The following is a 23,377-nucleotide window of genomic DNA, read 5'->3' as shown; positions in this document are numbered from 1 at the left end:
TTCTCAGTTGACTGAATTATTTTTCTCCATTTTGTCTTGCCACTCTTAATGCACACATGAGAGGTCCTAAAATAATTTCTGATGGCCTGCGACTCCTTGGGAAAAACAGAAAAGGCACCACAGATCTCATTTTATGAGAAACCTCTGTTTTCCTCATGGAACCCCAGAAATCAGAGGCAGATAGATCCCTCTCAAAATCTGTTTTTGTCTTCCAGCCATATCCGTTTGTTAGGCCCTAGAAATACGAGCTTTCCTAGCCTTGCTCTTAAAGGGCTCCACCCAGAGGCCAATAATCAAATTAGACTGGCAAATGAAAAATCTTACAACTACTGGATTTTCTTCTGTCTATATAATCATATATGTGTTATGTGTGTTATGTTTATAAAGAAAAGAGCTCTAATTAATTGGTTTGAAGAAAAATAAGCACTTAGATTAATTTTTTTTTAAAGAAAGATAAAAGTTGTAATACTTTTTAGTTCATGCGACTTTTATTTGAGAGATAAAAACAGTCTTAAAGATTATTGGTAAAATGCAAACATCATCAAAATGTAAATAGGTGGCCAAAACTATGCAAATCAGATATTAGGTTTGCTAAATGTTTTAAGGTTGTAAACCGCTTCTTTGGCTTTTGAGAACTGTTCAACTTGCCTGGTTTACAACTTGGTAAGACTTGGGGACATATGGAATTAACCAGCTTCTTAACTATGATGGAAGGAGTCAAACTTTATTGGCACCTAGTACATAATTAAAACAACTTACCAGATTTTACATTAACGTTAAAAACTGCTAAGAGTTACCATTATACATGTAATTGAGACCACTGAAAATGAATTTACATGCAAGATGTGTAAGAAATGGTGTGTAAAATATGTTTTTAGTAAAAGATTTTAATAAGGTGTGGAAATGTAAATTTTTACCTAGGGTTAAATAATTGTTTTGAATTAGATGAGATAAAGCTTAAGGTTTAAACAAGTTGTGGAAAGATTGTAAAAAATTAATCTTGCAAAAGGAATTCTGTGCATGAACAGACTGACTAAATTCAAAAGAGTACTATACAGTTATTTCTGTAAATTGTGCATTGAAATACAAGCACAACAAGACTCTCTTAAGGCACTAATCTGCTCTTTAGCAAAATTTGTAAAGGGTTATAAAAGGTTTATAGGAATCTTACCTCACGGTCAAACTGGTTAAGATTGGATAGAATTGTCTGTAAGATTTAATTAGAAAACTGAGTTGACATTAATAGTAGACTAATGCAAGGGTAAAATTTGGCTTTCTTTCCCTTGAATAAGATTTCCATGTAATAGTAAAGGATAATGAAAGTTTTTTACCTTAAAAAATTTTTTTGAGTCATCATTTTGGCTAAATAAATAGCTTATGGTAATCTGGAATTGTATTTCTTAATATCAAGTGTTCTAAATCTCGAACATATTTAACAGGCAAAAATCAAACTGCAGTTCCTGACCCCTAGGTTTTGGATGTTACAGAGCATCCGAAAGAGAGGTAAACAGGATTATTCGACATATTTAGGTACATGGGAGTGCCAAAATGATGCTTAATTTTCTTCAGGTTATATTTCAGTGAATAACATTAATATATCTTCCAAAATTGTATGGGATTTCTAAAATTCTAATGTCTGAGTATATGCTATCAATCATAATTAAGGTTATTATATTAAGTTATTGTAAACCACAGAGATAACCAAATTTCTTTGTCAATCGTGTTTTTAACTGTAACTACTCTGGATATTTTGCTGTTCACAGATGACTGTTTTCTTGTTTTGATCCTCTTCAAAAGATGGTTTATAATCAGCTGTAGAACTTTCACAGGTGATCTCAAATGCAGGTTTCTGTTAACTTTGTAGACCATGACATTGGAATAACGGAAAAATGTACAGGATTCATGAAGAGCTGAAGTATTCATGAATATCAAGCAGAACAAGAGTTAATTGAATGGACTGAACTAATAGAAAAACTAAGCAATCTTTTTTAACTTTCGCTTAAAACATTGTTCATCCTTGTTTTCCAGAGTCAAGGAAACTTTTGTTTTGAGCTATTTACAGTCTTTAATAATTGAATAAGGTATACTCCCGTAGACAAAAGTTGGAGCATATTTGTTTCTCTCTGCCAGGTTCCTCTAGAGTTTGAAAACTATTTGTGAGTATTCTTCTTTTTTTTTTTTTTTGAGACAGAGTCTCACTCTGTCGCCAGGCTGGAGTGCAGTGGCTGGGTCTTGGCTCACTGCAAGTTCTGCCTCCCGGGTTTACGCCATTCTCCTGCCCCAGCCTCCTGAGTAACTGGGACTACAGGTGCCCACCACCTCGCCCGGCTAGTTTTTTTGTATTTTTTTAGTAGAGACAGGGTTTCACCGTGTTAGCCAGGATGGTCTCAATCTCCTGACCTCGTGATCCACCCGTCCTGGCCTCCCAAAGTGCTGGGATTACAGGCTTGAGCCACCGCACCCGGCCGAGTATTCTTAACTCATGATAATATAGTTATTTACATCAGTGCAATAAGAATCTATTTTCTTTTGCAATAGGGTGCAACTGGAGAAACTGTCTTATCAAGCCTTGTTTTATCAAGTCTTTGACTGGAATGGCATGCTGTCCTTTAGGGAATCAAGCTTGCCTTGCAGAGCCACTAAAGACCCTTGGGAAAACTGTCCTCATACCTTGTCTACACAGTCCCTGTACAGGGTTTCTAAGCTGTGGTGAGTAAAGAATGTCACTTTCTAACAGGCACAGGAATCCCATATTCTTGGGACTTAAGAAGACAGGAATTTACCTAACTCATAGATATTTGAGGATACAAACCTATGGCTGGGCTGGGCTTTAGAAGGTCCTATCTGAGATTCTGTGGAACGGAGTTCCATCAATGCCAATTTAAAAGGCCTATGTGAAAATAATTATTCTTGCTACACTTTATGCAAATAATCAGGCCAAATATAAGACTAAGGTTTATTGTGCAAACAACTCAGTCCTATCATGATTTGTTTTTAACAAAAATGAGGGCTGAAGAGAGAAAAATTATGTTCCAGAACTTATCATACATTGCTCATTATATTCTAGTCTCATTAGTTGTTTTTAAGTTGTTGTCTGCATTTTAGGTTCACCCTGCTTATTCCTGTGAACCAACCAGTGATCTCTGGCTGCAGCTCAGAAGAAACAAAAGGGATGGATAATGTAAAAATCTGGATCAATATTCTAGTTCTGGGCAGTTATCCCACAAATCCTGCCAGGTGGTGGGAGTAAATAGGGTGCCCATAACCCGGAGGTTTCCTTTTTTGGGGAAATAAGACCAAGAAAGCTAACCAAAGCCAAGCCCCATGCCCTCAAATCCTAGCAGGCATAACTATAGCCACTAGTTATCTCGGCCTGCCAGCAGCCTTGGGATTTCCGAGCTCTCCTTACCCCCCACTTTTGTTTCATTTTGATACATCTTCTAATAACCAAGTTTTTCTCTTCTCCCTTTTAGGTCATCGAACTCCAAACGGTCATGCAACCAGAACCTCAGACGATGGCTCCCTTTTACTGGGGACCCTTAAATAGGCCTCTGAGGGAGATCTGACTGCCATCTTCCCAAAATAGTGCCCCCTGTCAGCAGGAAGCAGTTAAGATCTGTCTTTGTCCCTATTCTAATGGCAGTTAGATGTACCTCTTTGGAGAAGGAATGATAGAGGCAAGAGGCAGACAGAGAAGGATCCCTGGAGAATCTCTGACCCACCCCACAAGTGTTTACGCCAGTTGTTTTGTACAGATAAGGGAACCTGCACAGGGGGCTTGCCTGCATGCCTGCAGTGGACTGGAGGCCCACATGCTCTGGGGAAATGGGGTGGAGTCACCAGGAATTAACACCTTATGCAAGGAGGACCCTGGCCTCTTCAGCTCATGTGTGGTGGTCCCGGTATTCAATTTGTGAGGTGGAAACCTGCTTGCAGGACCCCCCTCTCTCTGCTGAGAGCTTTATTTTTGCTTAATAAATTCTGTCCTCCTCACCTTTCAATGTGTCTATGTGCCTAATTCTTTCTGGTCATGAGACAAGAACCCAGATTAGCTGAGCTAAGGAACAAAAAAACAAAAAAAAAAACCAAAATGTTGCATCATTAGTGCTCTGAATAATTGTGTTTCTGGCAAATTTAAATCCATTAGGTATACTTAAGTTGAGAAAATTTGTTGGAAATATAGGAAATGCTCTGAAAAGGATTCCCCATGCTACCTCTTTGCAAATTATCTTTCTTGTTAACCAACCTGAAACTATTCAGAGAAGTCAGTGCAGAGAATAAAAAAGCAAGCACTTTTCTCAGTGGAGATAATAATCATCAATTAATCCTGGATTTAAAAAAGTTTTTGGCCGGGCGCGGTGGCTCAAGCCTGTAATCCCAGCACTTTGGGAGGCCGAGACGGGCGGATCACGAGGTCAGGAAATCGAGACCATCCTGGCTAACATGGTGAAACCCCGTCTCTACTAAAAATACAAAAAACTAGCCGGGCGACGTGGCGGGCGCCTGTAGTCCCAGCTACTCGGGAGGCTGAGGCAGGAGAATGGCGTGAACCCGGGAGGCGGAGCTTGCAGTGAGCCGAGATCCGGCCGCTGCACTCCAGCCTGGGCGGCAGAGCGAGACTCCGTCTCAAAAAAAAAAAAAAAAAAAAAAGTTTTTTAATATTATACCACTGACAAATAACTATTCAACTGGGGAAAAATATGGACCCATGTACCAGACTCAACAAGAAAGGACTCAGACCTTTGCAGGAAGGCAACACAATTCTAAAAGGTGCTCTCTGTCTCTAGGATGATTCTAGAATCATTTTTAAGGGTGGTAAAACCACCTTTGCAAAAATTATAACAGTGAGAGAAAATTATGGCAGTGAAGGAGGTCTGATCTGGCCAACCTCCATCTTGCCTTTGTCCTCCAAGCTGCCCTTAATTATTTCTGGGTTTTGCCCAGGCTAACTTTGGGAGACATTTAGTTGACAGTAAATAATAATAGCTCTTCTCTCTCCAAGGCTCAATCATCTTTGTAAAGTTAATGAGAGGGCACCAGGCTAGGAGGAAAGAGAAGCCTGAATTCTGCTAAGGTGTAGACATAAATGATTACCAGCCATTATTCTGGAGATCACAAGATATGCAACTTCTCCAATTATTCTTGCAGATAACATCACTATTGTAGAACCTAAGACTGGCCTTTTGAGATGTCTTTTCAGGTTTTTTGCACATCTGAGGAGACCAAAGTCTCCACGGGGATCCATCAACTGCTCCTGTGGCCCCATCCAGAAGCAGCTTAGCACACATGAGGACTATTTCCCACACACCTGTGATTACACCCCCAATCAGTCAGAAGCAAGCACCCACTGCCTAGCTACCCCCATCCCTTCCCACAAACTATTTTTGAAAAACTCTAGCCCCCACATTCTCGGGGAGATTGATTTGAGTAATAACTCCATTTCCCACGTGGTGTGACTGGCCTCATGTCTATTAAACTCTTTCTTTAATGCAATGCTGTGGTCTTGTTTTATCTGTGCAGATGGTTACAATGGGGTGAAAGTATGAAGCAGTTTCATTTTGTCATGATTTTTTTTTTTATCTTGAGGGAAATACTTGACACACTCATGAAAAAATATTACCTGAAATGGTTGTCTTTATCTTATGATCTATACCACCTTATATCAGGCATTGTGGGGAAAAGGTTCAGGTCTCTTAGCCTCTTGGGAGAGCCCTGTGACTCAGTCTTGAGTCTGTTTCATTTATTATTAATAAACAGTTGACACCTGTCCCTGGGGTAAAATATAATTGAGGAGAGAGGAAGCGTAAGCAGATAAATAGTTTTGCTTGACCTAGTGTGATACATAAGACACACAACATACATACACAACATATACACACACATTTATAGGACATATCTACTAAATGTCTGTATTTAGATGGGAACACAGTCTCTCTCTTCTTTCTTTCTCTTTCTTTTCTTTTCTTTCTCTTTCTCTTTCACTGTCTCTCTCTCTTCCATCCCCAACCTCTCTATCACCTTTATGTGCATTAATTCCGCTCCAGTTTTTTCTCTCAGAATGAGAAGAGAAATGTAAACTACCTTTGAATTTCAGTACCATGCAAAGAAAACATGTAAAAATCAGCATACAATGCATCTTAGATTCGCAATTAAAATTTAGTATTTGCTGCCACGCAGATTGAAAGCGTTTGGGTGAGGGGCTAACAAATAATGATGGTTTAAGTTCATGCTTTATTTTATCATAGAGAAGAAAGTGATTTTATGAAAGAGTCACTGCTTAACCTACCACAGTTTACTGTCTTCAGACATCATTGCTTCTACCACTAGATAGGCACATGAAATTTTTATGCCCAATCCCACAGAAATAACTGTTGTCTTTTTGCCTTTGTTCTTTTTATGGATCAGCAGAACAGACTGCCTTATTGGACTGGACTATGAGCATGAAGGAAAATGTAATATGACTGTATCACAAATCAGAAAAGGATATGGTAAAAATCTGCCTGTAGTAAAATGATATGGTATATTCAAACTCACTATATTGTAATAGCAAGAAGTATGCTTGAGATATTAATTGTGCTTACTCAATGTGGTATTTTTGATAAGAAAAAAAGCAATGATTGGACAAGAATTTTTTATTCCCTGGTAAAGGAAAAGATGCTTGTAGTTTATGATCCAGCACGTCATTCTCCTAGATATGAATTCTAGGAAAACTGTTATACTTGAGCACTTAGAGACATGTACAAGAATGTCCTTGCAATTATATATGTGACAGTAACTCACTGAATCCAAACATTCAGTCACACTATACTGGATAAACAAAGTGAGGCTTATTCATACAATAGAATACTTGCAGCAGTGAAAATAAATGAATATATTACATGTTTACATAACCCAGTAACGATGTTGAGAGGAAAAAAAAGTAAGCCACAGACTAATATATATAGTATTTTTCAATTTATGCAATGTTCAGAGACATGAAAAATAAAACAATATATTTGGTGGGGATTCAAACGTGCAATGAAACGATATAGAAAAACAAAGAACTGGTGAGTTCAAATTCAAGAAAGACAAAAACACAGCACAAGGCAAAAGTACATAAAATCAGTCCTAACCCAACCACAATGGAAAAGTATATAAATGTTGACATCTGTAAATCATTTTCAGTGTGCCAGTCATATAACCAAGTTAGTAGCATTCTACCTTAACAGGAGAACTGAAGGACTTTGAACTGTGAACTTTCCTAAGGAAGGTAACTTGAATTTCAGATTTAATGTATAAAAACTGAGGAGAACTAGAGGGTAGGCAGTGTTAGGATAGCCAAGGGAGCAGCTGGAAGGGTGCCCCACCCAGGCTAGGAGTTCATGAAAGGATTTAGGAGCCTCTAACCTCAAGAAGGAATAGAAAATACATGGAAAATGTAGCCTGGGGAAGAGAGTTCTAGGCAGCTACTGTTAGGTGGTAAGTTTGGGAATATAAGGTTTTCCTGCAGAGATCTGCAAAGATGATCTGACTGAAGTTGTAAATTAGACTTGGACCCCAGCCTCCCTGCCATCACCATGTCCTGGCCACAGACAATGGAGACAGCACAGGGCAGGATTAAGAGTATGGGCTGTGGAGTTTGAGTGGTAGTAGGACTGAATCCTTGTCTGCCTCCAGAGCCATAGAGAAGCTCTCAATTTCTGTAAAATGGGAATGATGACATCTACTTCTCAGGGTTGAAGGTTAACTGTTCAGTTGTTATCATTACTAACCTATCCCCTGCTTTGTAGCCAGTGTTATCATTCTAAAATGTAACTCTTGCTTCTCCCCCATTTAAAACTCAATGGTTCCCCATTGCACAGAACAAATACTCCAACTTCTTAACATGTCTTTCAAAGTCTTTTGGTGATCTGATCCCTGCTTCCCTCTCCAGTTTCATGGATCATGGCCCTTCAGCCACATTAGACCATCTCACTTCCCCAACACCCCATGCCTGCTCAACTTTGCCTGGAACACATGTCTCCTCACCCTTCCTCAGCAAAAAATGCCTGCTACTCTTCAGAGCTCAGCTGGGCAATCTTCAATAGGAAGCCTTGCATTTAATCAATATGTATATATGAGTGTGTATATATATATATATATAGTACACATATGTACATAGAGACATCATCAGTTCATGTGAATTTATCTGTATGATACTCTACACTACCTTAGAATGTAAACTTCAAAATTGTTTTAGTATATTCTGTATATCAACACAGTGTGCTTAGATAATTAATATTAAACAATAACACCAACTTACTGTTTCTTGGGAGCAATTTTTATAAATATGGTAGTTGTTTTAGGGTCTATTGGGAAACAACTTTGTTATATACACTTTTTTATTAAATAGTTCATAGTTTAATATAAAATATACCCAATCATAAAACAGCATCAGACTAAGGATAACCGTCTTGCTATAAATCAGGGTAGAGTTAGGCAAGTTTTTCTACCTTAGAGTCAACAGTAGGCAATACTAAAAATAAGATCACAGGGGAAGGATGCAAAATAATTGCCAGTAAACTCAGAAATTGCTGTCAATCTGCATAATGTTCCTTTTTGTGTTTCAACTGTTTTCAACAGTGTGACAACTGAACCTTAGGATTGCAGCCAGAGGGGCTCCTCTTACCTCTGCATCAAAGCGCGGATCCTGGTAGGCATCACTGATATTCACTGGGAGGCCTGTTGAAGCAACCAGCTCAGCAATGCTGTTATTTATTAGCCAGTCGGAGTACGATGATTTCTCCATGCTTTCTTTGAAACTATCAGACCACCAAGGTAGGCAGGAAGAAAAGAAACATAAGTTTTCTTGAAAGCAAACACTATAAACTACACTAATATCAGGATAATCTGTCCTTATTAAGAAGCAGTAAGTGACATTAGTCACAGAACAATAGCAAGGTAATTATCAGTGGCTACTTCGAAATGACTTACCTGCTATAATGTATAATAATTAAACCCAGGGGCAGAAACCATAGATTCCCTATGATTCAGAGAGAAACTCTAGGTTGTATTTAGGTCCCAAAGCTGGCAATCATATGTAAGGACCAAAATTAACAATAAGACACCAACAACTAATAAAATTCCATCAACCTCACAGCTTGCCCTTTTTAATTGAACAGACTAGATGTTTTGGCACAAGGAAGAATGAAACCCAAATGGGGAAAAATCAGGAAGTAAATTGCGAGTTTAAAAAATTACAAATGCAGCAAAAGAACGTATCTAGACTATGGCCTTTTAATTAGTAATTATTTGAAAGACAATTTTACTATCTTAGTCATTATTTTAATAACAGTAATATTTTAATAACTATTTTAGTATCTTAGTTAACTATTTTGGTAATTTTAGATTATGTTTCTTAACAATAGCACATATCCCACTTACAAAATCTCACTTAAAAGCCTATTTTAATGCAACAGACCCTTAACATTAATAATTAAAATTATTTTCATATTTAATTTGAACAAGGAATTTTATGCTAAGTGATTTTTTGAACTTTCCCCTGTATCACTTTCATGACAGACCCTACATATACAGAAATGCTGTAAGAATTAGTTAATATCCCTCATTCTTCTCCTCCTTGCCATCTTTTCTTCCACAAGTATATATTGAGCACTACCAGGAGCTGTGGAGATACAAAATTGAGAACTGTTCAAATTAGTATTGGCCAGGAAATTTTCCTGGATGATGTCCGATTTGTGGCTTGGCAAGTGATAACTGAAACTACGTGAATGGATGCAAGCATACTAGGGCAAGGTTTTCAAGCTGACTTCTGTGGAACCCTGGATTTCATAAGATGAGTATACTACAGCAAGAATCATAATCACTCTATTGACTTTTTAATCTAAACTGCACTATATGTAAGAAAACACTAAACATGTACATCGTCTTTGTTATTATGCAATAATGTCCCTGTGTGAAATTATGCCATGTTGAGAAGGCAGGAAACTGCATGGAAAGGCCATTGGATGCACATTATTTACCCTCATTAATATATCTCATCTGTAATGATTGCTGCCCTGTGTCTGATAAATTCAGCATGTATTTGTAATGTTATTCATCCCTTATTGCATGTTAAACATTAATAATATATAAACTTTATTCTCTATGACTCTCTGGCTGAAAAATGGAAGTTTTAATAAAAAGCTGAGTCTTGTAGTTCTTAGATGGCACCTAAATCAAAGAAGTAAAAAGAATGAGTACTTCAAGGAGAAAAGGAAGCTTTATTTTCTAAAACAAAACAACAAAGAAGTTTTTATTTTCTCTTTGCTGTTTTATATACATTGCATTTCATGAGATGAAATTTTATGTTGTGCTGCAATGAAAGCAAAATCTAGGAAGAAACAAGATAATGCACCTCACACAAAGATCTAACGTAGTGAAGTCATTTCTAAGTTTTTAAAAGGGTATAGGCTAAATTCTGACCTTTCTTTTAGGGATTAATTGGCTTGCCAGTTCATTCTGCACTGTGTACTTTATTCCACATTTTAATTATTGAGGTGTTCTGTGATCACACCATTTCGAAGCTGCTGACCTAGAGTGTTCTGTGGAGTGTGGGAAGCAGCGCTGCAGAAGGAGCTGGGGAGAGGTCTGGGCACAGAAGTCAAGGGAGGAACTTGAAAAATGGTTTGGTAGGGTGATGCTCAAGGAAGGAGCCAGTTTTACCAATAAGTGCCAACAACCTTCGAGCTGGGTCTTTCAGGATGAGAAAGAGTTCAGCAAGGAGAGATTGGAGGAGTTAGAAGGAAACAGCAGGAACAAAAGACACAAATGCAGCAGAGTACAAAGTGTGTTCTTGGCACAATGAGCAATCGTATGGTGGGAATAAAACTGAAAAAGAGGTCAAGGCTCAAAGGTGAGACCTTGATCAAGTTGCTGAGACCTTAGTTATAGGCAATGGAGAACTGTTTTAAGTATATGGAACAGGGAAGTGACCTGGTTTAAGATGTGATTTTAGAAAGCTTAATCCAGGTACAATGAGCATCAAGAACTGGGTAAGAGACACTGAAGGTGGGAAGAGGTCCTGTAAACCACAGAAGTCATGCAGGTGGGAGGCAATGGTGCTGGTGACTCAAGAGGTGCTGCAGAAGATTCCATAGGCTCTGTGGCCAGATAGCAGCGGCTTACATTTTGCTCCTGAGTGCCTGTGGCCCTATTAGCAGAACACAGTTGTTTTAAGGAGTGGGGAGATAGGGGAAAGGTGATAGATATTCTGTAAGCCTGGGACATGTTCATTTTTGAAAGTCCAGGAACAAAATCCTATCAGTAATCAGGACTGAAAACTCTAATCCAGAGTTAGGATAATTTTCAGGGAGAATAAAATGCATGAGATCACTCAGGGACAGAACACGTAGGGAAATCTATATCTAGGGAAGGGAAGGAGAAGAAAAGTAGTAATAAAGGGGGAGGGGAGAAAGAGAAGAAATTTAAAGGAGGAAAAACTTAAATTTATTGCCATCTACTGTGGGCCAAGGGTCAGGTCAGATACTTTACCTGACTAATTTGTTTTGTCCTCAGATAAATCCTATGAGACGGATATGCTTCTTTATATTTTATAGATCAGAAAATGGAGACCTAGGATGCTCAATAACTTTCCCAAGTGGAGATAGAAGTTTCACCTAAATCTGACCCCAACATCCTAAATTATAGTATTTTTCCTGTTACCTTTCCGAAGGAGTTAATGGATAGCGTTATAGCCAGAATAGTGGGTTGTCACCTAAGAACAAATAGAGAGGGGCAGTCCGCATCAGAGAGAGTTTAAGGAAGCTGCTAAAGATAGTAAACACTTCAGTCTGAGACTTTAGTCACAGGAAGGGCTAGGAAAAACCACTGGAGTTGATAATTAAGAGCTTTAGGTCCCTACTTACAGAATTCCAAAAGAAGATATGATGACAAAAACACTTACTGGGCAGGGGTTCCTGAAAAACTCACTCTAAATCTAAAACATGCTTAGAATTTGGCTTGGTTCAGTATGCATACTGAATTGAAATCATTGTAAAATCAGTGAACAGTGTAGAAGGAATATTGACTCTGTGCAAGGCACAGTTGAGGCGGTTTCTAAAGTATAAGCTATGATCTTTGCCCTCAGAGAGGTTGCTACTTGGCTGGGGAGATGAGAAATAAACACACTGACATTTAAACAATACAAAAATTAAATGCCCACTTCAAATTTCAAATGAAAAAATTTTCACATAGCTGTGTTGATAAGTTGCCAAGTCAACTGTACCGATCACGAATGCTGAAGACGTCCATGGAGGGAGAAATGACTTCAGGTGTTGTAATCTAGCTAAGGCTTCAGAGAGGAGGTAAGATTCGAACTGACCTATAGGTCAGTGCAACAGTGCAAACAGATTTTCTGAAAATCATCTCTGCATTTCTTCAGTTCAGTGTTGCACAGGGACATAAATTAAGGCCTGACTAATCAGATCCTTAGAGAGACAGACAGGAAAGTTGATTTGTCACTTGGTAATATTTACATCACTGTCTTAGTCCATTCAGGCTGATAGGGCAAAATACCATAAGTTGGGTGACTTATAAACAACAAATATTTATTTCTCACAGTTTTGAGACTGGGAAGACCAAGAACAAGGCACTGGCAGATTCAGTATCTAGTGCCTTCTCGCTTTAGTTCAGTGTCTAGTGCCTTCTTGTCCTCACATGGTAGAAAGAATGAGGGATCGCTCTGGGGGCCTCTTTTATAAGGGCACTGATTCCATTCATGAAAGCTCCACCCCCATTACCTAATTACCTCCTCAAGGAGCACCCCTTCATACCCTCACATTAGGGACTGGGTTTCAACATATGTATTTTTGGGCAGACACAAACATTCAGACAAGAGTAATCACATTCTGGCTTATGCACCAGCTCAATTTTGGAATTCTTAATGGTCTACCATAATACAGAATCATAACACTGAGTTAGAGCTTTCAAAAGCTTGCTTCTCTTCTTCATAAACAAAAGGTAATTTTATGTTATGATTAAGATCATGGGTTTTGGCATACCTCAATCAAATGTCTCCTTTGCTGCTTTCTAGCAAAATGATCTCAGGAAAACTTCATTGGTAAAATGGGTATAATATTACTACTGTGGAGATTAAGGTGATAATTCATGCAAAGTGCTCAGCATATTATTTAGCCCATAGCAAATATTTTCTAAAAGCATCACAACTTTTAAAGCAAATTCTGCAAATGACAGATCCCTTTATACATTTCAGTGATGTGATGTTGTGAGTTTAATCACAAAGGAAAGGGCCCAAATTATTTCTGCTTTTGGAAAGACACATCTATCTTTAAGGGTAAGCTCTTTCAAAAAGTGCCTACAGCTCATCACCTCCCCTTGATTTATGAGGGACCTTTTATTCAGTATGGTTTTCTCTTTTGTAGTTGGTTGCTGTTGGGACAGAACATGGTAAGATCACAGTTACAGCCACATGTAGTTGTGCAGGTTCCGCCTTGGACAGGGATGCCCTATAAAAGGGAGAAGTGGGGGTTAAAATTAGTCTAACTGTGCTTGTTTGCTTGAAGTTGTATCCACCTGGAGAGGGTACCTTTTCCTAATTCTCACAGAGACATTTGTATGGGCTTTCAATGGCCCTCCTTCAAGGTTTTCTTCAACACATCTGAAAATTGGGCATGTAATCCCTTTTTTTTTATTATTATACTTTAAGCTCTAGGGTACATGTGCAAAATGTGCAGCTTTGTTACTTATGTATACATGTGCCATGTTGTGCTGCAACACATTAATTCGTTATTTACATTAGGTATATCTCCTAATGCTATCGCTTCCCCCTCCCCTCACCACATGACAGGCTCCGGTGTGTGATGTTCCCCTTCCTGTGTCCAAGTGTTCTCATTGTTCAATTCCCACCTATGAGTGAGAACATGCGGTGTTTGGTTTTCTGTTCTTGAGGCTTGCTGAGAATGATGGTTTCCAGCTTCATCCATGTCCCTGCAAAGGACATGAACTCATCCTTTTTTATGGCTGCAGAGTATTCCATGGTGTATATATGCCACATTTTCTTAATCCAGTCTCTCATTGATGGACATTTGGGTTGGTTCCAAGTCTTTGCTATTGTGAATAGTGCCACAATAAACATACATGTGCATGTGTCTTTATAGCAGCATGATTTATAATCCTTCGGGTATATATCCAGTAATGGGATGGCTGGGTCAAATGGTATTTCGAGTTCGAGATCGTTGAGGAATTGCCACACTGTCTTCCACAATGGTTGAACTAGTTTATAGTTCCACCAACAGTGTAAAAGTGTTCCTATTTCTCCACATCCTCTCCAGCACCTGTTGTTTCCTGACTTTTTAATGGTTGCCATTCTAACTGGTGTGAGATGATGTCTCATTGTGGTTTTGATTTGCATTTCTCTGATGGCCAGTGATGATGAGCATTTTTTCATGTGTCTGTTGGCTGCATAAATGTCTTCTTTTGAGAAGTGTCTGTTCATAACCTTTGCCCACTTTTTGATGGGATTGTTTGTTTTTTTCTTGTAAATTTGTTTGAGTTCTTTGTAGGTTCTGGATATTAGTCCTTTGTCAGATGAGTAGACTGCAAAAATTTTCTCCCATTTCTCCATGCCTGTTCACTCTGATGGTAGTTTCTTTTGCTGTGCAGAAGCACTTTAGTTTAATTAGATCCCATTTGTCAATTTTGGCTTTTGTTGCCATTGCTTTTGGTGTTTTAGACATGAAGTCCTTGCCCATGCCTATGTCCTGAATGGTACTGCCTAGGTTTTCTTCTAGGGTTTTTATGGTTTTTAGGTCTAACATTTAAGTCTTTAATCCATCTTGAATTAATTTTTGTATAAGGTGTAAGGAAGGGATCCAGTTTCAGCTTTCTACTTATGGCTAGCCAGTTTTCCCAGCACCATTGATTAAATAGGGAATCCTTTCCCCATTTCTTGTTTTTGTCAGGTTTGCCAAAGATCAGATGGTTGTAGATGTGTGGTATTATTTCTGCAGGCTCTGTTCTGTTCCATTGGTCTATATCTCTTTTTTGGTACCAGTACCATGCTGTTTTGGTTACTGTAGCCTTGTAGTAGAGTTTGAAGTCAGGTAGAGTGATGTCTCCAGCTTTGTTCTTTTGGCTTCGGATTGTCTTGGCAATGCGGGCTCTTTTTTGGTTCCATATGAACTTTAAAGTAGTTTTTTTCCAATTTTGTGAAGAAAGTCATTGGTAGCTTGATGGGGATAGCATCAGTGTGCTGTATTCAGGAGACCCATCTCACGTGCAGTGACACACATAGGCTCAAAATAAAGGGATGGAGGAAGCTCTACCAAGCAAATGGAAAACAAAAAAAGGCAGGGGTTGCAATCCTAGTCTCTGATAAAACAGATTTTAAACCAACAAAGATCAAAAAAGACAAAGAAGGCCATTACATAACGGTAAAGGGATCAATTCAACAAGAAGAGCTATCTATGCTAAATATATATGCACCCAATGCTGGAGCACCCAGATTCATAAAGTAAGTCCTTAGAGACTTACAAAGAGACTTAGACTCTCACACAATAATAACGGGAGACTTTAGCTCCCCACTGTCAACATTAGACAGATCAACGAGACAGAAAGTTAAAAAGGATATCCAGGAATTGAACTCAGCCCTGCACCAAGTGGACCTCATAGACATCTACAGAACTCTCCACCCCAAATCAACAGAATATACATTCTTCTCAGCACCACATTGCACTTATTCCAAAATTGATCACATAGTTGGAAGTAAAGCACTCCTCACCAAATGTAAAAGAACAGAACTTGTAACAAACTGTCTCTCAGACCACAGTGCAATCAAACTAGAACTCAGGATTAAGAAACTCACTGAAAACCACTCAACTACATGGAAACTGAATAACCTGCTTTTGAATGATCACATAACGAAATGAAGGCAGAAATAAAGATGTTATTTGAAACCAATGAGAACAAAGATACAACATATCAGAATCTCTGGAACACATTTAAAGCAGTGTGTAGAGGGAAATTGATAGCACTAAATGCCCACAAGAGAAAGCAGGAAAGATCTAAAATTGACACCCTAACATCACAATTAAAAGAACTAGAGAAGCAAGAGCAAACACATTCAAAAGCTAGCAGAAGGCAAGAAATAAGTAAGATCAGAGGAGAACTGGAAGAGATAGAGACACAAAAAACCCTTCAAAAATCAATGAATCCAGGAGCTGATTTTTGAAAAGATCAACAAAATAGATAGACCACTAGCAAGACTAAGAAGAAAAGAGAGAGGAATCAAATAGACGCAATAAAAACTGATAAACAGGCTATCACCACTGATCCCACAGAAATACAAACTACCATCAGAGAATACTAGAAACACCTCTATGCAAATAAACTAGGAAATCTAGAAGACATGGATAAATTCCTGGACACCTACACCCTCCCAAGACTAAACCAGGAAGAAGTTGAATCCCTGAATAGACCAATAACAGGCTCTGAAATTGAGGCAATAATTAAAAACCTACCAACCAAAAAAAGTCCAGGACCAGACGAATTCACAGCCAAATCTTACCAGATGTACAAGCAGGAGCTGGTATAATTCTTTCTGAAACTATTCCAATCAACAGAAAAAGTGGAAATCCTCCCTAACTCATTTTATGAGGCCAGCATCATCCTGATACCAAAGCCTGGCAGAGACACAACAAAAAAGAGAATTTTAGACCAATATCTCTGATGAACATTAATGCAAAAATCCTCAATAAAATACTGGCAAAACAAATTCAGCAGCACATCAAAAAGTTCATCCACCATGATCAAGTGGGCTTCATCTCTCGGATGCAAGGCTGGTTCAACGTACGCAAATCAATAAATGTAATCCAGCATATAAGCAGAACCAAAGACAAAAACCACATGATTATCTCAACAGATGCAAAAAAAAAAGTCCTTTGACAAAATTCCACAGCCCTTCATGCTAAAAACTCTCAATGAATTTGGTATTGATGGGACATATCTCAAAATAATAAGAGTTATCTATGACAAACCCACAGCCAATATCATACTGAATGGGCAAAAACTGGAAGCATTCCCTTTGAAAACTGGCACAAGACAGGGACGCCCTCTCTCACCACTCCTATTCAACAGTGTTGGAAGTTCTGGCCAGGGCAATCAGTCAAGAGAAAGAAATAAAGGGTATTCAATTAGGAAAAGAGGAAGTCAAATTGTCCCTGTTTGCAGATGACATGATTGTATATTTAGAAAACCCCATTGTCTCAGCCCAAAATCTCCTTAAGTTGATAAGCAACTTCAGCAAAGTCTCAGGATACAAAATCAATGTGCAAAAATCACAAGCATCTTACACACCAATAACAAACAAACAGAGAGCCAAATCATGAATGAACTCCCCATTCACAATTGCTTCAAAGAGGATAAAATACCTAGGAATCCAACTTACAAGGGATATGAAGGACCTCTTCAAGGTGAACTACAAGCCACTGCTCAATGAAATAAAACAGGACATAAACAAAAGGAAGAACATTCCATGCTCATGCATAGGAAGAATCAATATCGTGAAAATGGCCATACTGTCCAAGGTAATTTATAGATTCAGTGGGTGTATAATCTCACATGGAGCACCATCAGTGACGGGAAACTTACTGCCTATCACATATTACATTATATTTTGTGACAGCTCAGTTTACTTTCTAATAATCATTATCCTTGGTTCCAAGTTCCACGGTTTGTGGTCACAGAGCATGAACCTCATTATCTGACAGCCCTCAAAATATTTAGCAATAATTAACATGTCTCCCATGATCATCCACCTAACATCATTCTTCTACCCACCTGTCTCCAATTCCTTAGGTTACTCCTCTCGTGGCATGCCTTTCTCTTCATATCATGCCAGTCCTAGATGTAGCCCCCCTTGTTAACAGTCCTTTTGAGTATGAAAGCCCGTCTAGTTCATAGTCCTCTCCATGGGGTCTGAGTAGGATGAAGGGGTTATGACCACCTCCTTCATTCTAGGCCCTGTTTCTACCAACAAAGGTCTGGAGTGATAGTTCCCAATAGGTCTTATTTTTGGTAAGTTTTTGAAAATTTAAATTAATATTCAAAGATGAATTAACCAACTTTCTTGAGTCTAGAAACTCCCACCAGAGATATCAAAGGCCAACAAATCCAATGATAAGATTTTCAGTTTGGGCCAGAAGCAAGATAGAGATTCACTGCTGTTTGGAAACACAACTACATCTTGATTACTCCCAGGCCTCCAAAGCTTATGGGTGCAAATGAGTTCATGTCAACTCAGTAGTTCTTAGCTGCCATGTGCATAACTGTAAGACCACAGACACCTCCAAGTCCTTCCCTGACCTTCAGTTTGGGCCAGAACCAAGATAGAGACTCATTGCTGTTTGGAAACACAACTACACCTTGATTACTCCCAGGCCTCCAAAGCTTATGGGTGCAAATGAGTTTTGGGGATACTTATTCTTTCATTCAAGGCCCCTTGTTAAAGCCTACTGCTTAGAAATCACTTGAGGGAGCCTGACCAATAGCTCCCAGAGTGCCAAAGCTTCATGGAAGAAGGGAAAAATACATCTGCCAAGCTGTATGCAGCATGTTGGTGCCTGGGCCCTAATGCCATATTGCTTGTGCCCACATTGTCACAAGTTTCCTATTTAAACAGCTCCTTTTGCCTTTGCCCATACCCCTCTCTGTAGACATAGAGGGTAGGGCTGGGATGCCCATTCACATTAGACGAGTACTCATGTACCAACTCATTCTTTCAGCAAAAAGACAAAGACTCTTATCACTCTCTTCATACAAGTGAATGATGTGAATGTTGGTGTGTGTGTGTGTGTGTGTAGCCAAGACATTAACTGTACACTAGTGCATAACAAGAAAAAATGGCATAGAATTCTTAGCACATTCATTTGTTATTGAAGACTAATGGTTGATTGAGAAACCATTCAAATGTTTATAAAGTTTTTTTAAAGCAAATCATTTGTCCATGTTTAATTTCATTTGTCCAAGTTTAATAGCTTTGTACATTTAAGTCACAACATTATTTTGATCCCTACAGTGGGGATTTTTAAAAAATTCTGACTTAAAGGAAAAAGCAGCAGACAATAAAAATATATTGATATAAGTGTTTGAGAAAAGTAAAATAAATATAGTTGACACCTGAACTTCAGTGAAACTTCCTTAAAAGGTCATAATTAACCACTTAATAGCTTATTTTAACTCTCTACAAAGTAGACCTCCCTAAGCTCAAGATTCATTTTAGAATAACATTCTAATTGTAAAGAAATCCTTTATCTTGTTATTTTGCTAGAAAAGGGGGTATAAGAAAATGTACGTTTTTAAGTGAGTTTCACATAAAGGGCTGTAGTTTAGATTCTTCTCAGTGGTATCTTGCTTCCAAATGTGAGACTCAAACTGACTTCAAAGAGAGCTTCATGAACTCAAATATATTGACTGTGGAGGGATAAAAGAGAATTGCCCTATTACAGAAAACACGTAATTCCTGAAATGTGGCTGCCCCTGAAGTGAGGGACGGTGAGGTATATATAAACCTCAGGGTTGACAAGTTGCAGAGTCGTGTAGGAGGTAAATCAATACAAGCAAAGCAAAACAAGACAAAGTATAATACCCCAGAATAAGTGACTCAACATCTTTAATTGTCTGAAAATCTTGGCTTAGCTGAAGGTTCAAATACAGAGAACTGTGTAAAAATAAAAAGATTATCTTCAGCATTACTTTAAAAAAAAAGAGTCTCTACATTAGCAGACAAAACATCTTAATAAAATAATGCTAATCATTAGACTGTGCTTGTGTTGATGTTTCTCTTGTCAACGTAAGAGTTTACTTAGATGTCTTCACTAGAAACTCCCAGGAATCTTTCAAGAATGACCACTAGTTTGGCCTCTACTAAGTGCTGGACAGGAGTGAGTCAAGTCTTGCATTGAGTGAACAATAAGGATTTTTCCTTTTTGTTGAAAGAAACTGGCACATGGAAACCCATCCTTATATAGATGTCAGCCCAGCCTAGGCCCTACTTATACAGAAAGGGGTATGGGCAGAAGCCAAAGGGGTATACTCTCAGGGAGCTCACAATAGTAATACTGAATTGTGATAAATGGCCTAATGGAAGGATGTGAAAGGATGTTGGTCTAAGCTGGTCTTTAGAGGATAAGTAAGAGTTCACCTGGAAGAGAAAGAAGATAAAAACCAATTCAGACAAAACTATAGCATGAGTAAAGCTTTAAGAAGTATGGGGTTTTCTGTATTGGTATAGTAAATAATAGAGCTGACACCTAAGATACATGGTGGAAGTGATGAATAAGGCTACCGTGGAAGAGGCCAACCAATATATTGTGTGGTTCCATGCACAAGGTTTGTATCCCAAACTACATCCATACGGATGACTCTTTTTGTTTTTTGTTTTTAAAATGTCTTTTTTTTTTTTTTTAACTTTTAAATTCAGGGGCACATGTTCAGGGCGTGCAGTTTTGTTACACAGGTAAACATGTGTCATGGGGGTTTATTGTATGGATTATTTCATCACCCAGGTATTATGCCCAGTAACCATTAGTTATTCTCCCAATTCTCTCCCTCCTCCTACCCTCCACCCTCCAATAGGCCCCAGTGTGCACTGTTCCCCTCTAAGTGTCCATGTGTTCTCATCATTTAGCTCCTACTTGTAAGTGAGAGCATGCAATATTTGGTTTCCCATACAGATGACTCTCATCTGTATCAGCAGCCCCTAGAGTCCAGAGTTCCCTATGTATATACCTAAGTACTTTCTGGAGACTTCCTCCTGAGCACCTCAAATTTGCCATTTTCAAGATCGAAATAACACACTACCCTTGATGCACTCATGGTGCATCAATGAAGAGTGTGTGACCATTAACTAAAAATAGATTATTAGAGTGGGACTGAAAGTTTCAACATAAACACAATCTATTTTCTCATTACCAAGGAATGATTGTCAATTGCCCTTCTGACAGCTTGAGTGTTACCCAGTGAGGGGTAGAAGCCAGAAAGGCAAAGAGTCAGGAACTCAAATAACTATTTGGGACAGATTTCTTTTTAATGCTTTGCAAACCAAATACTGATTTTTGATCTATATGATAGTATTTGACATTTTGTTTCATTGACTACAGGTCAATCTGAGGTTGGATTCACAAAAAGAAACTGCATTCCTTACTATTTTCCCCCTCAGCTCAGCCTGTCTATCCCTGGAGCCCTTCCTGAAGCCTCCAGCTGTGCAATGCTTTTTGAAGTTGTCTTTTAATTAGAAGATTAGAGAACTAAGTAAATACCAGTGGGACTCAAAGCTAGAACCTCAGCAGGAGAGTCTCGAACACCCAGGACTTGGGACATTAATAATCTTCTAATGGCTTAAGTATGTCTTTGAAGGTTATCGAACAAGTCTTTTAGTCAAAAAAAGTAATGGGAAAAAGTGTAATTAACAAGCAGAGGCAGCCTGACAGCTCTTACTCTGTGGTAAGAGAAGATGCTCTAAGTTGCAGGAGTTCCTAAATTTATAATGATCTGTTAGTGGACTTGCCTTTAATGTCTTGCCTGAGGACACTTCATCACACTCTTATTCCTCTCATTTTAAGCATTCTGTAATATCAGAAATTAAGACATGGTGACCAAAGAACACATTTTCTATATTTTATTTCCTTAACTTCTGCAATTAGAATGATGGGATTTATCACCCCTACAAGTTGGTGTCACTGTGTGGCTGTGACTCTCAGATGGGTGTCAGATGGCATTACTGTAAGTGGTTGGTATCTACCATTTAGCATCATATAATGACAACTGCCTGCTTCTTTCACAGCTGAATAAATCTGGGTGGTTTTTTTCGGTGGTGGTGTTGTTAATCTTGGTCCAACATTTCCTGTCAGTGAGATTGCAGATAATTGTATTATTATCTCTGATTTTTAGTTTCCGTAATGGAAAACAGGGGAAATAAAACTCATTTTACAGGGCTGTTTTGAGGATAAAATAATAGAATGTTGAAGGCTGCTTAGCGCATAGAAGGCTCTCAATAAATACTGGCTCTTTATATAACAAAGATTTTTCTTTAATTAAAAACACCAAGGTAAGACGTACTCTGTTTAACTCCTTAACTAGGACAGTAGAGAAGATGTTAAATGTTTTTGACAGTGGCATCATTATCAGATTTGGAGAAATACTGAGGAGAAAATGTGCCAGCTGGCAAAACTGCTGATAATAGAGCAGTCAGGATTCTATCTTACTGGAGGTTTCAAGTAGCCCCACAACATCTCTCTGTGAGGGTGCTGTGGACACCTCCATACATCTCTAGATTGAGGGCACACCTTCCCAACAAGTTCTGCATATATATATATATATATATATATATATGTATATGTATATATTTCATATATATATACACACATACACACACACACCAAGAAAGGAAGCAGATTCAATTTGTTAGAATATTAATTAAAGCATGTTAAATGAGAGACTACTAAAGCAAGAGAGTCAAACATAAGAACCAACTGTTAAGGTTTCTAAATTGCCATACTTCTGTTTATTGCATAGTATTCATCTGAGGGACAGCTGACCTTATAGGCTACTTTAATATGCTTGATCTCAGTACTTATTCATGTGGCTTATTGTTCATGGAACATTTTTATAGCTTTCATTCTCGTCTGTGACAGTTTTACTACAGTGACAAGCTCATTGGTCTGAAATAAATAGGGGTAATGAGAGGATTTGAGTCTTCATATTCAATGCCATGAAAAAGAAAAGATGGAAATTACATATGGGTAAGAGGTAAAGATTAGACGCTTGAAAAATACATTTCCTTGAGCTTATTAAGATGAATTTGGAAGATACACAACTTCATTACAAAGGCTTCCTTTCCTTCATTGATGTTTAGCTCTTATAATTAATATCATGCAGATGGGGCACAGACACACACCTCATTAGTACCAAGGAGTATATTTACAAAACAGGGTTATTTGTGGGGGAAAATATGCAATTCCAGAAGTATCAAAGCAACATGATTCCCTGAGAGATGTGCTTAGGCCTAGCCGATAGTGTTTCAGTGAATCACCCCAACTTCATACACTCTGCATATTTTTTAGTGAAAGGTGGCAGAGAATATCTGGGTGACTCTGTAACAATGAAGCTTCCTGGTAAATGAAGTGGTCTTGATACCAAGAGGGAGCCTTAGAGTTCAATCTCTGGCACCAGTCTTGTCTTCCATTGAGCAAATTCAGACCTGCTCAGCCACCTCCTTGCCAGACAACTGAAAGGGAGTAGAAAGGAGCCTCTAAGGTTATCTAGATCACTTGCTCGTCAATTGACAACATTAAATATTGGCAAAATGAGGTTCAGCAACCCTTAATATGCTAGCCAGTAGTCA

The 23,377-nt window shown here is 38.4% G+C and overlaps 1 protein-coding gene across 2 annotated transcripts in view; it reads right to left on the bottom strand.

Annotated features, from left to right (window-relative positions):
* Positions 1 to 23,377, bottom strand: part of PDE11A (phosphodiesterase 11A) — a 490,924-nt gene that overhangs the window by 226,504 nt on the left and 241,043 nt on the right. For both annotated transcript variants that reach the window (XM_033231025.1, XM_033231026.1), the window contains one exon: positions 8,648 to 8,780. In XM_033231025.1, coding sequence (XP_033086916.1) covers positions 8,648 to 8,780 — 133 coding nt within the window. The remainder of the gene's footprint in view (positions 1 to 8,647; positions 8,781 to 23,377) is intronic.

This window comes from Trachypithecus francoisi, unplaced genomic scaffold (assembly GCF_009764315.1).
Source record: "Trachypithecus francoisi isolate TF-2019V2 unplaced genomic scaffold, Tfra_2.0 Lachesis_group13, whole genome shotgun sequence".
NCBI classification, from domain to species: domain Eukaryota; kingdom Metazoa; phylum Chordata; class Mammalia; order Primates; family Cercopithecidae; genus Trachypithecus; species Trachypithecus francoisi.
Note: the sequence above shows the minus strand (reverse complement) of the source record. Positions and strands in the feature narration are given on the sequence as shown.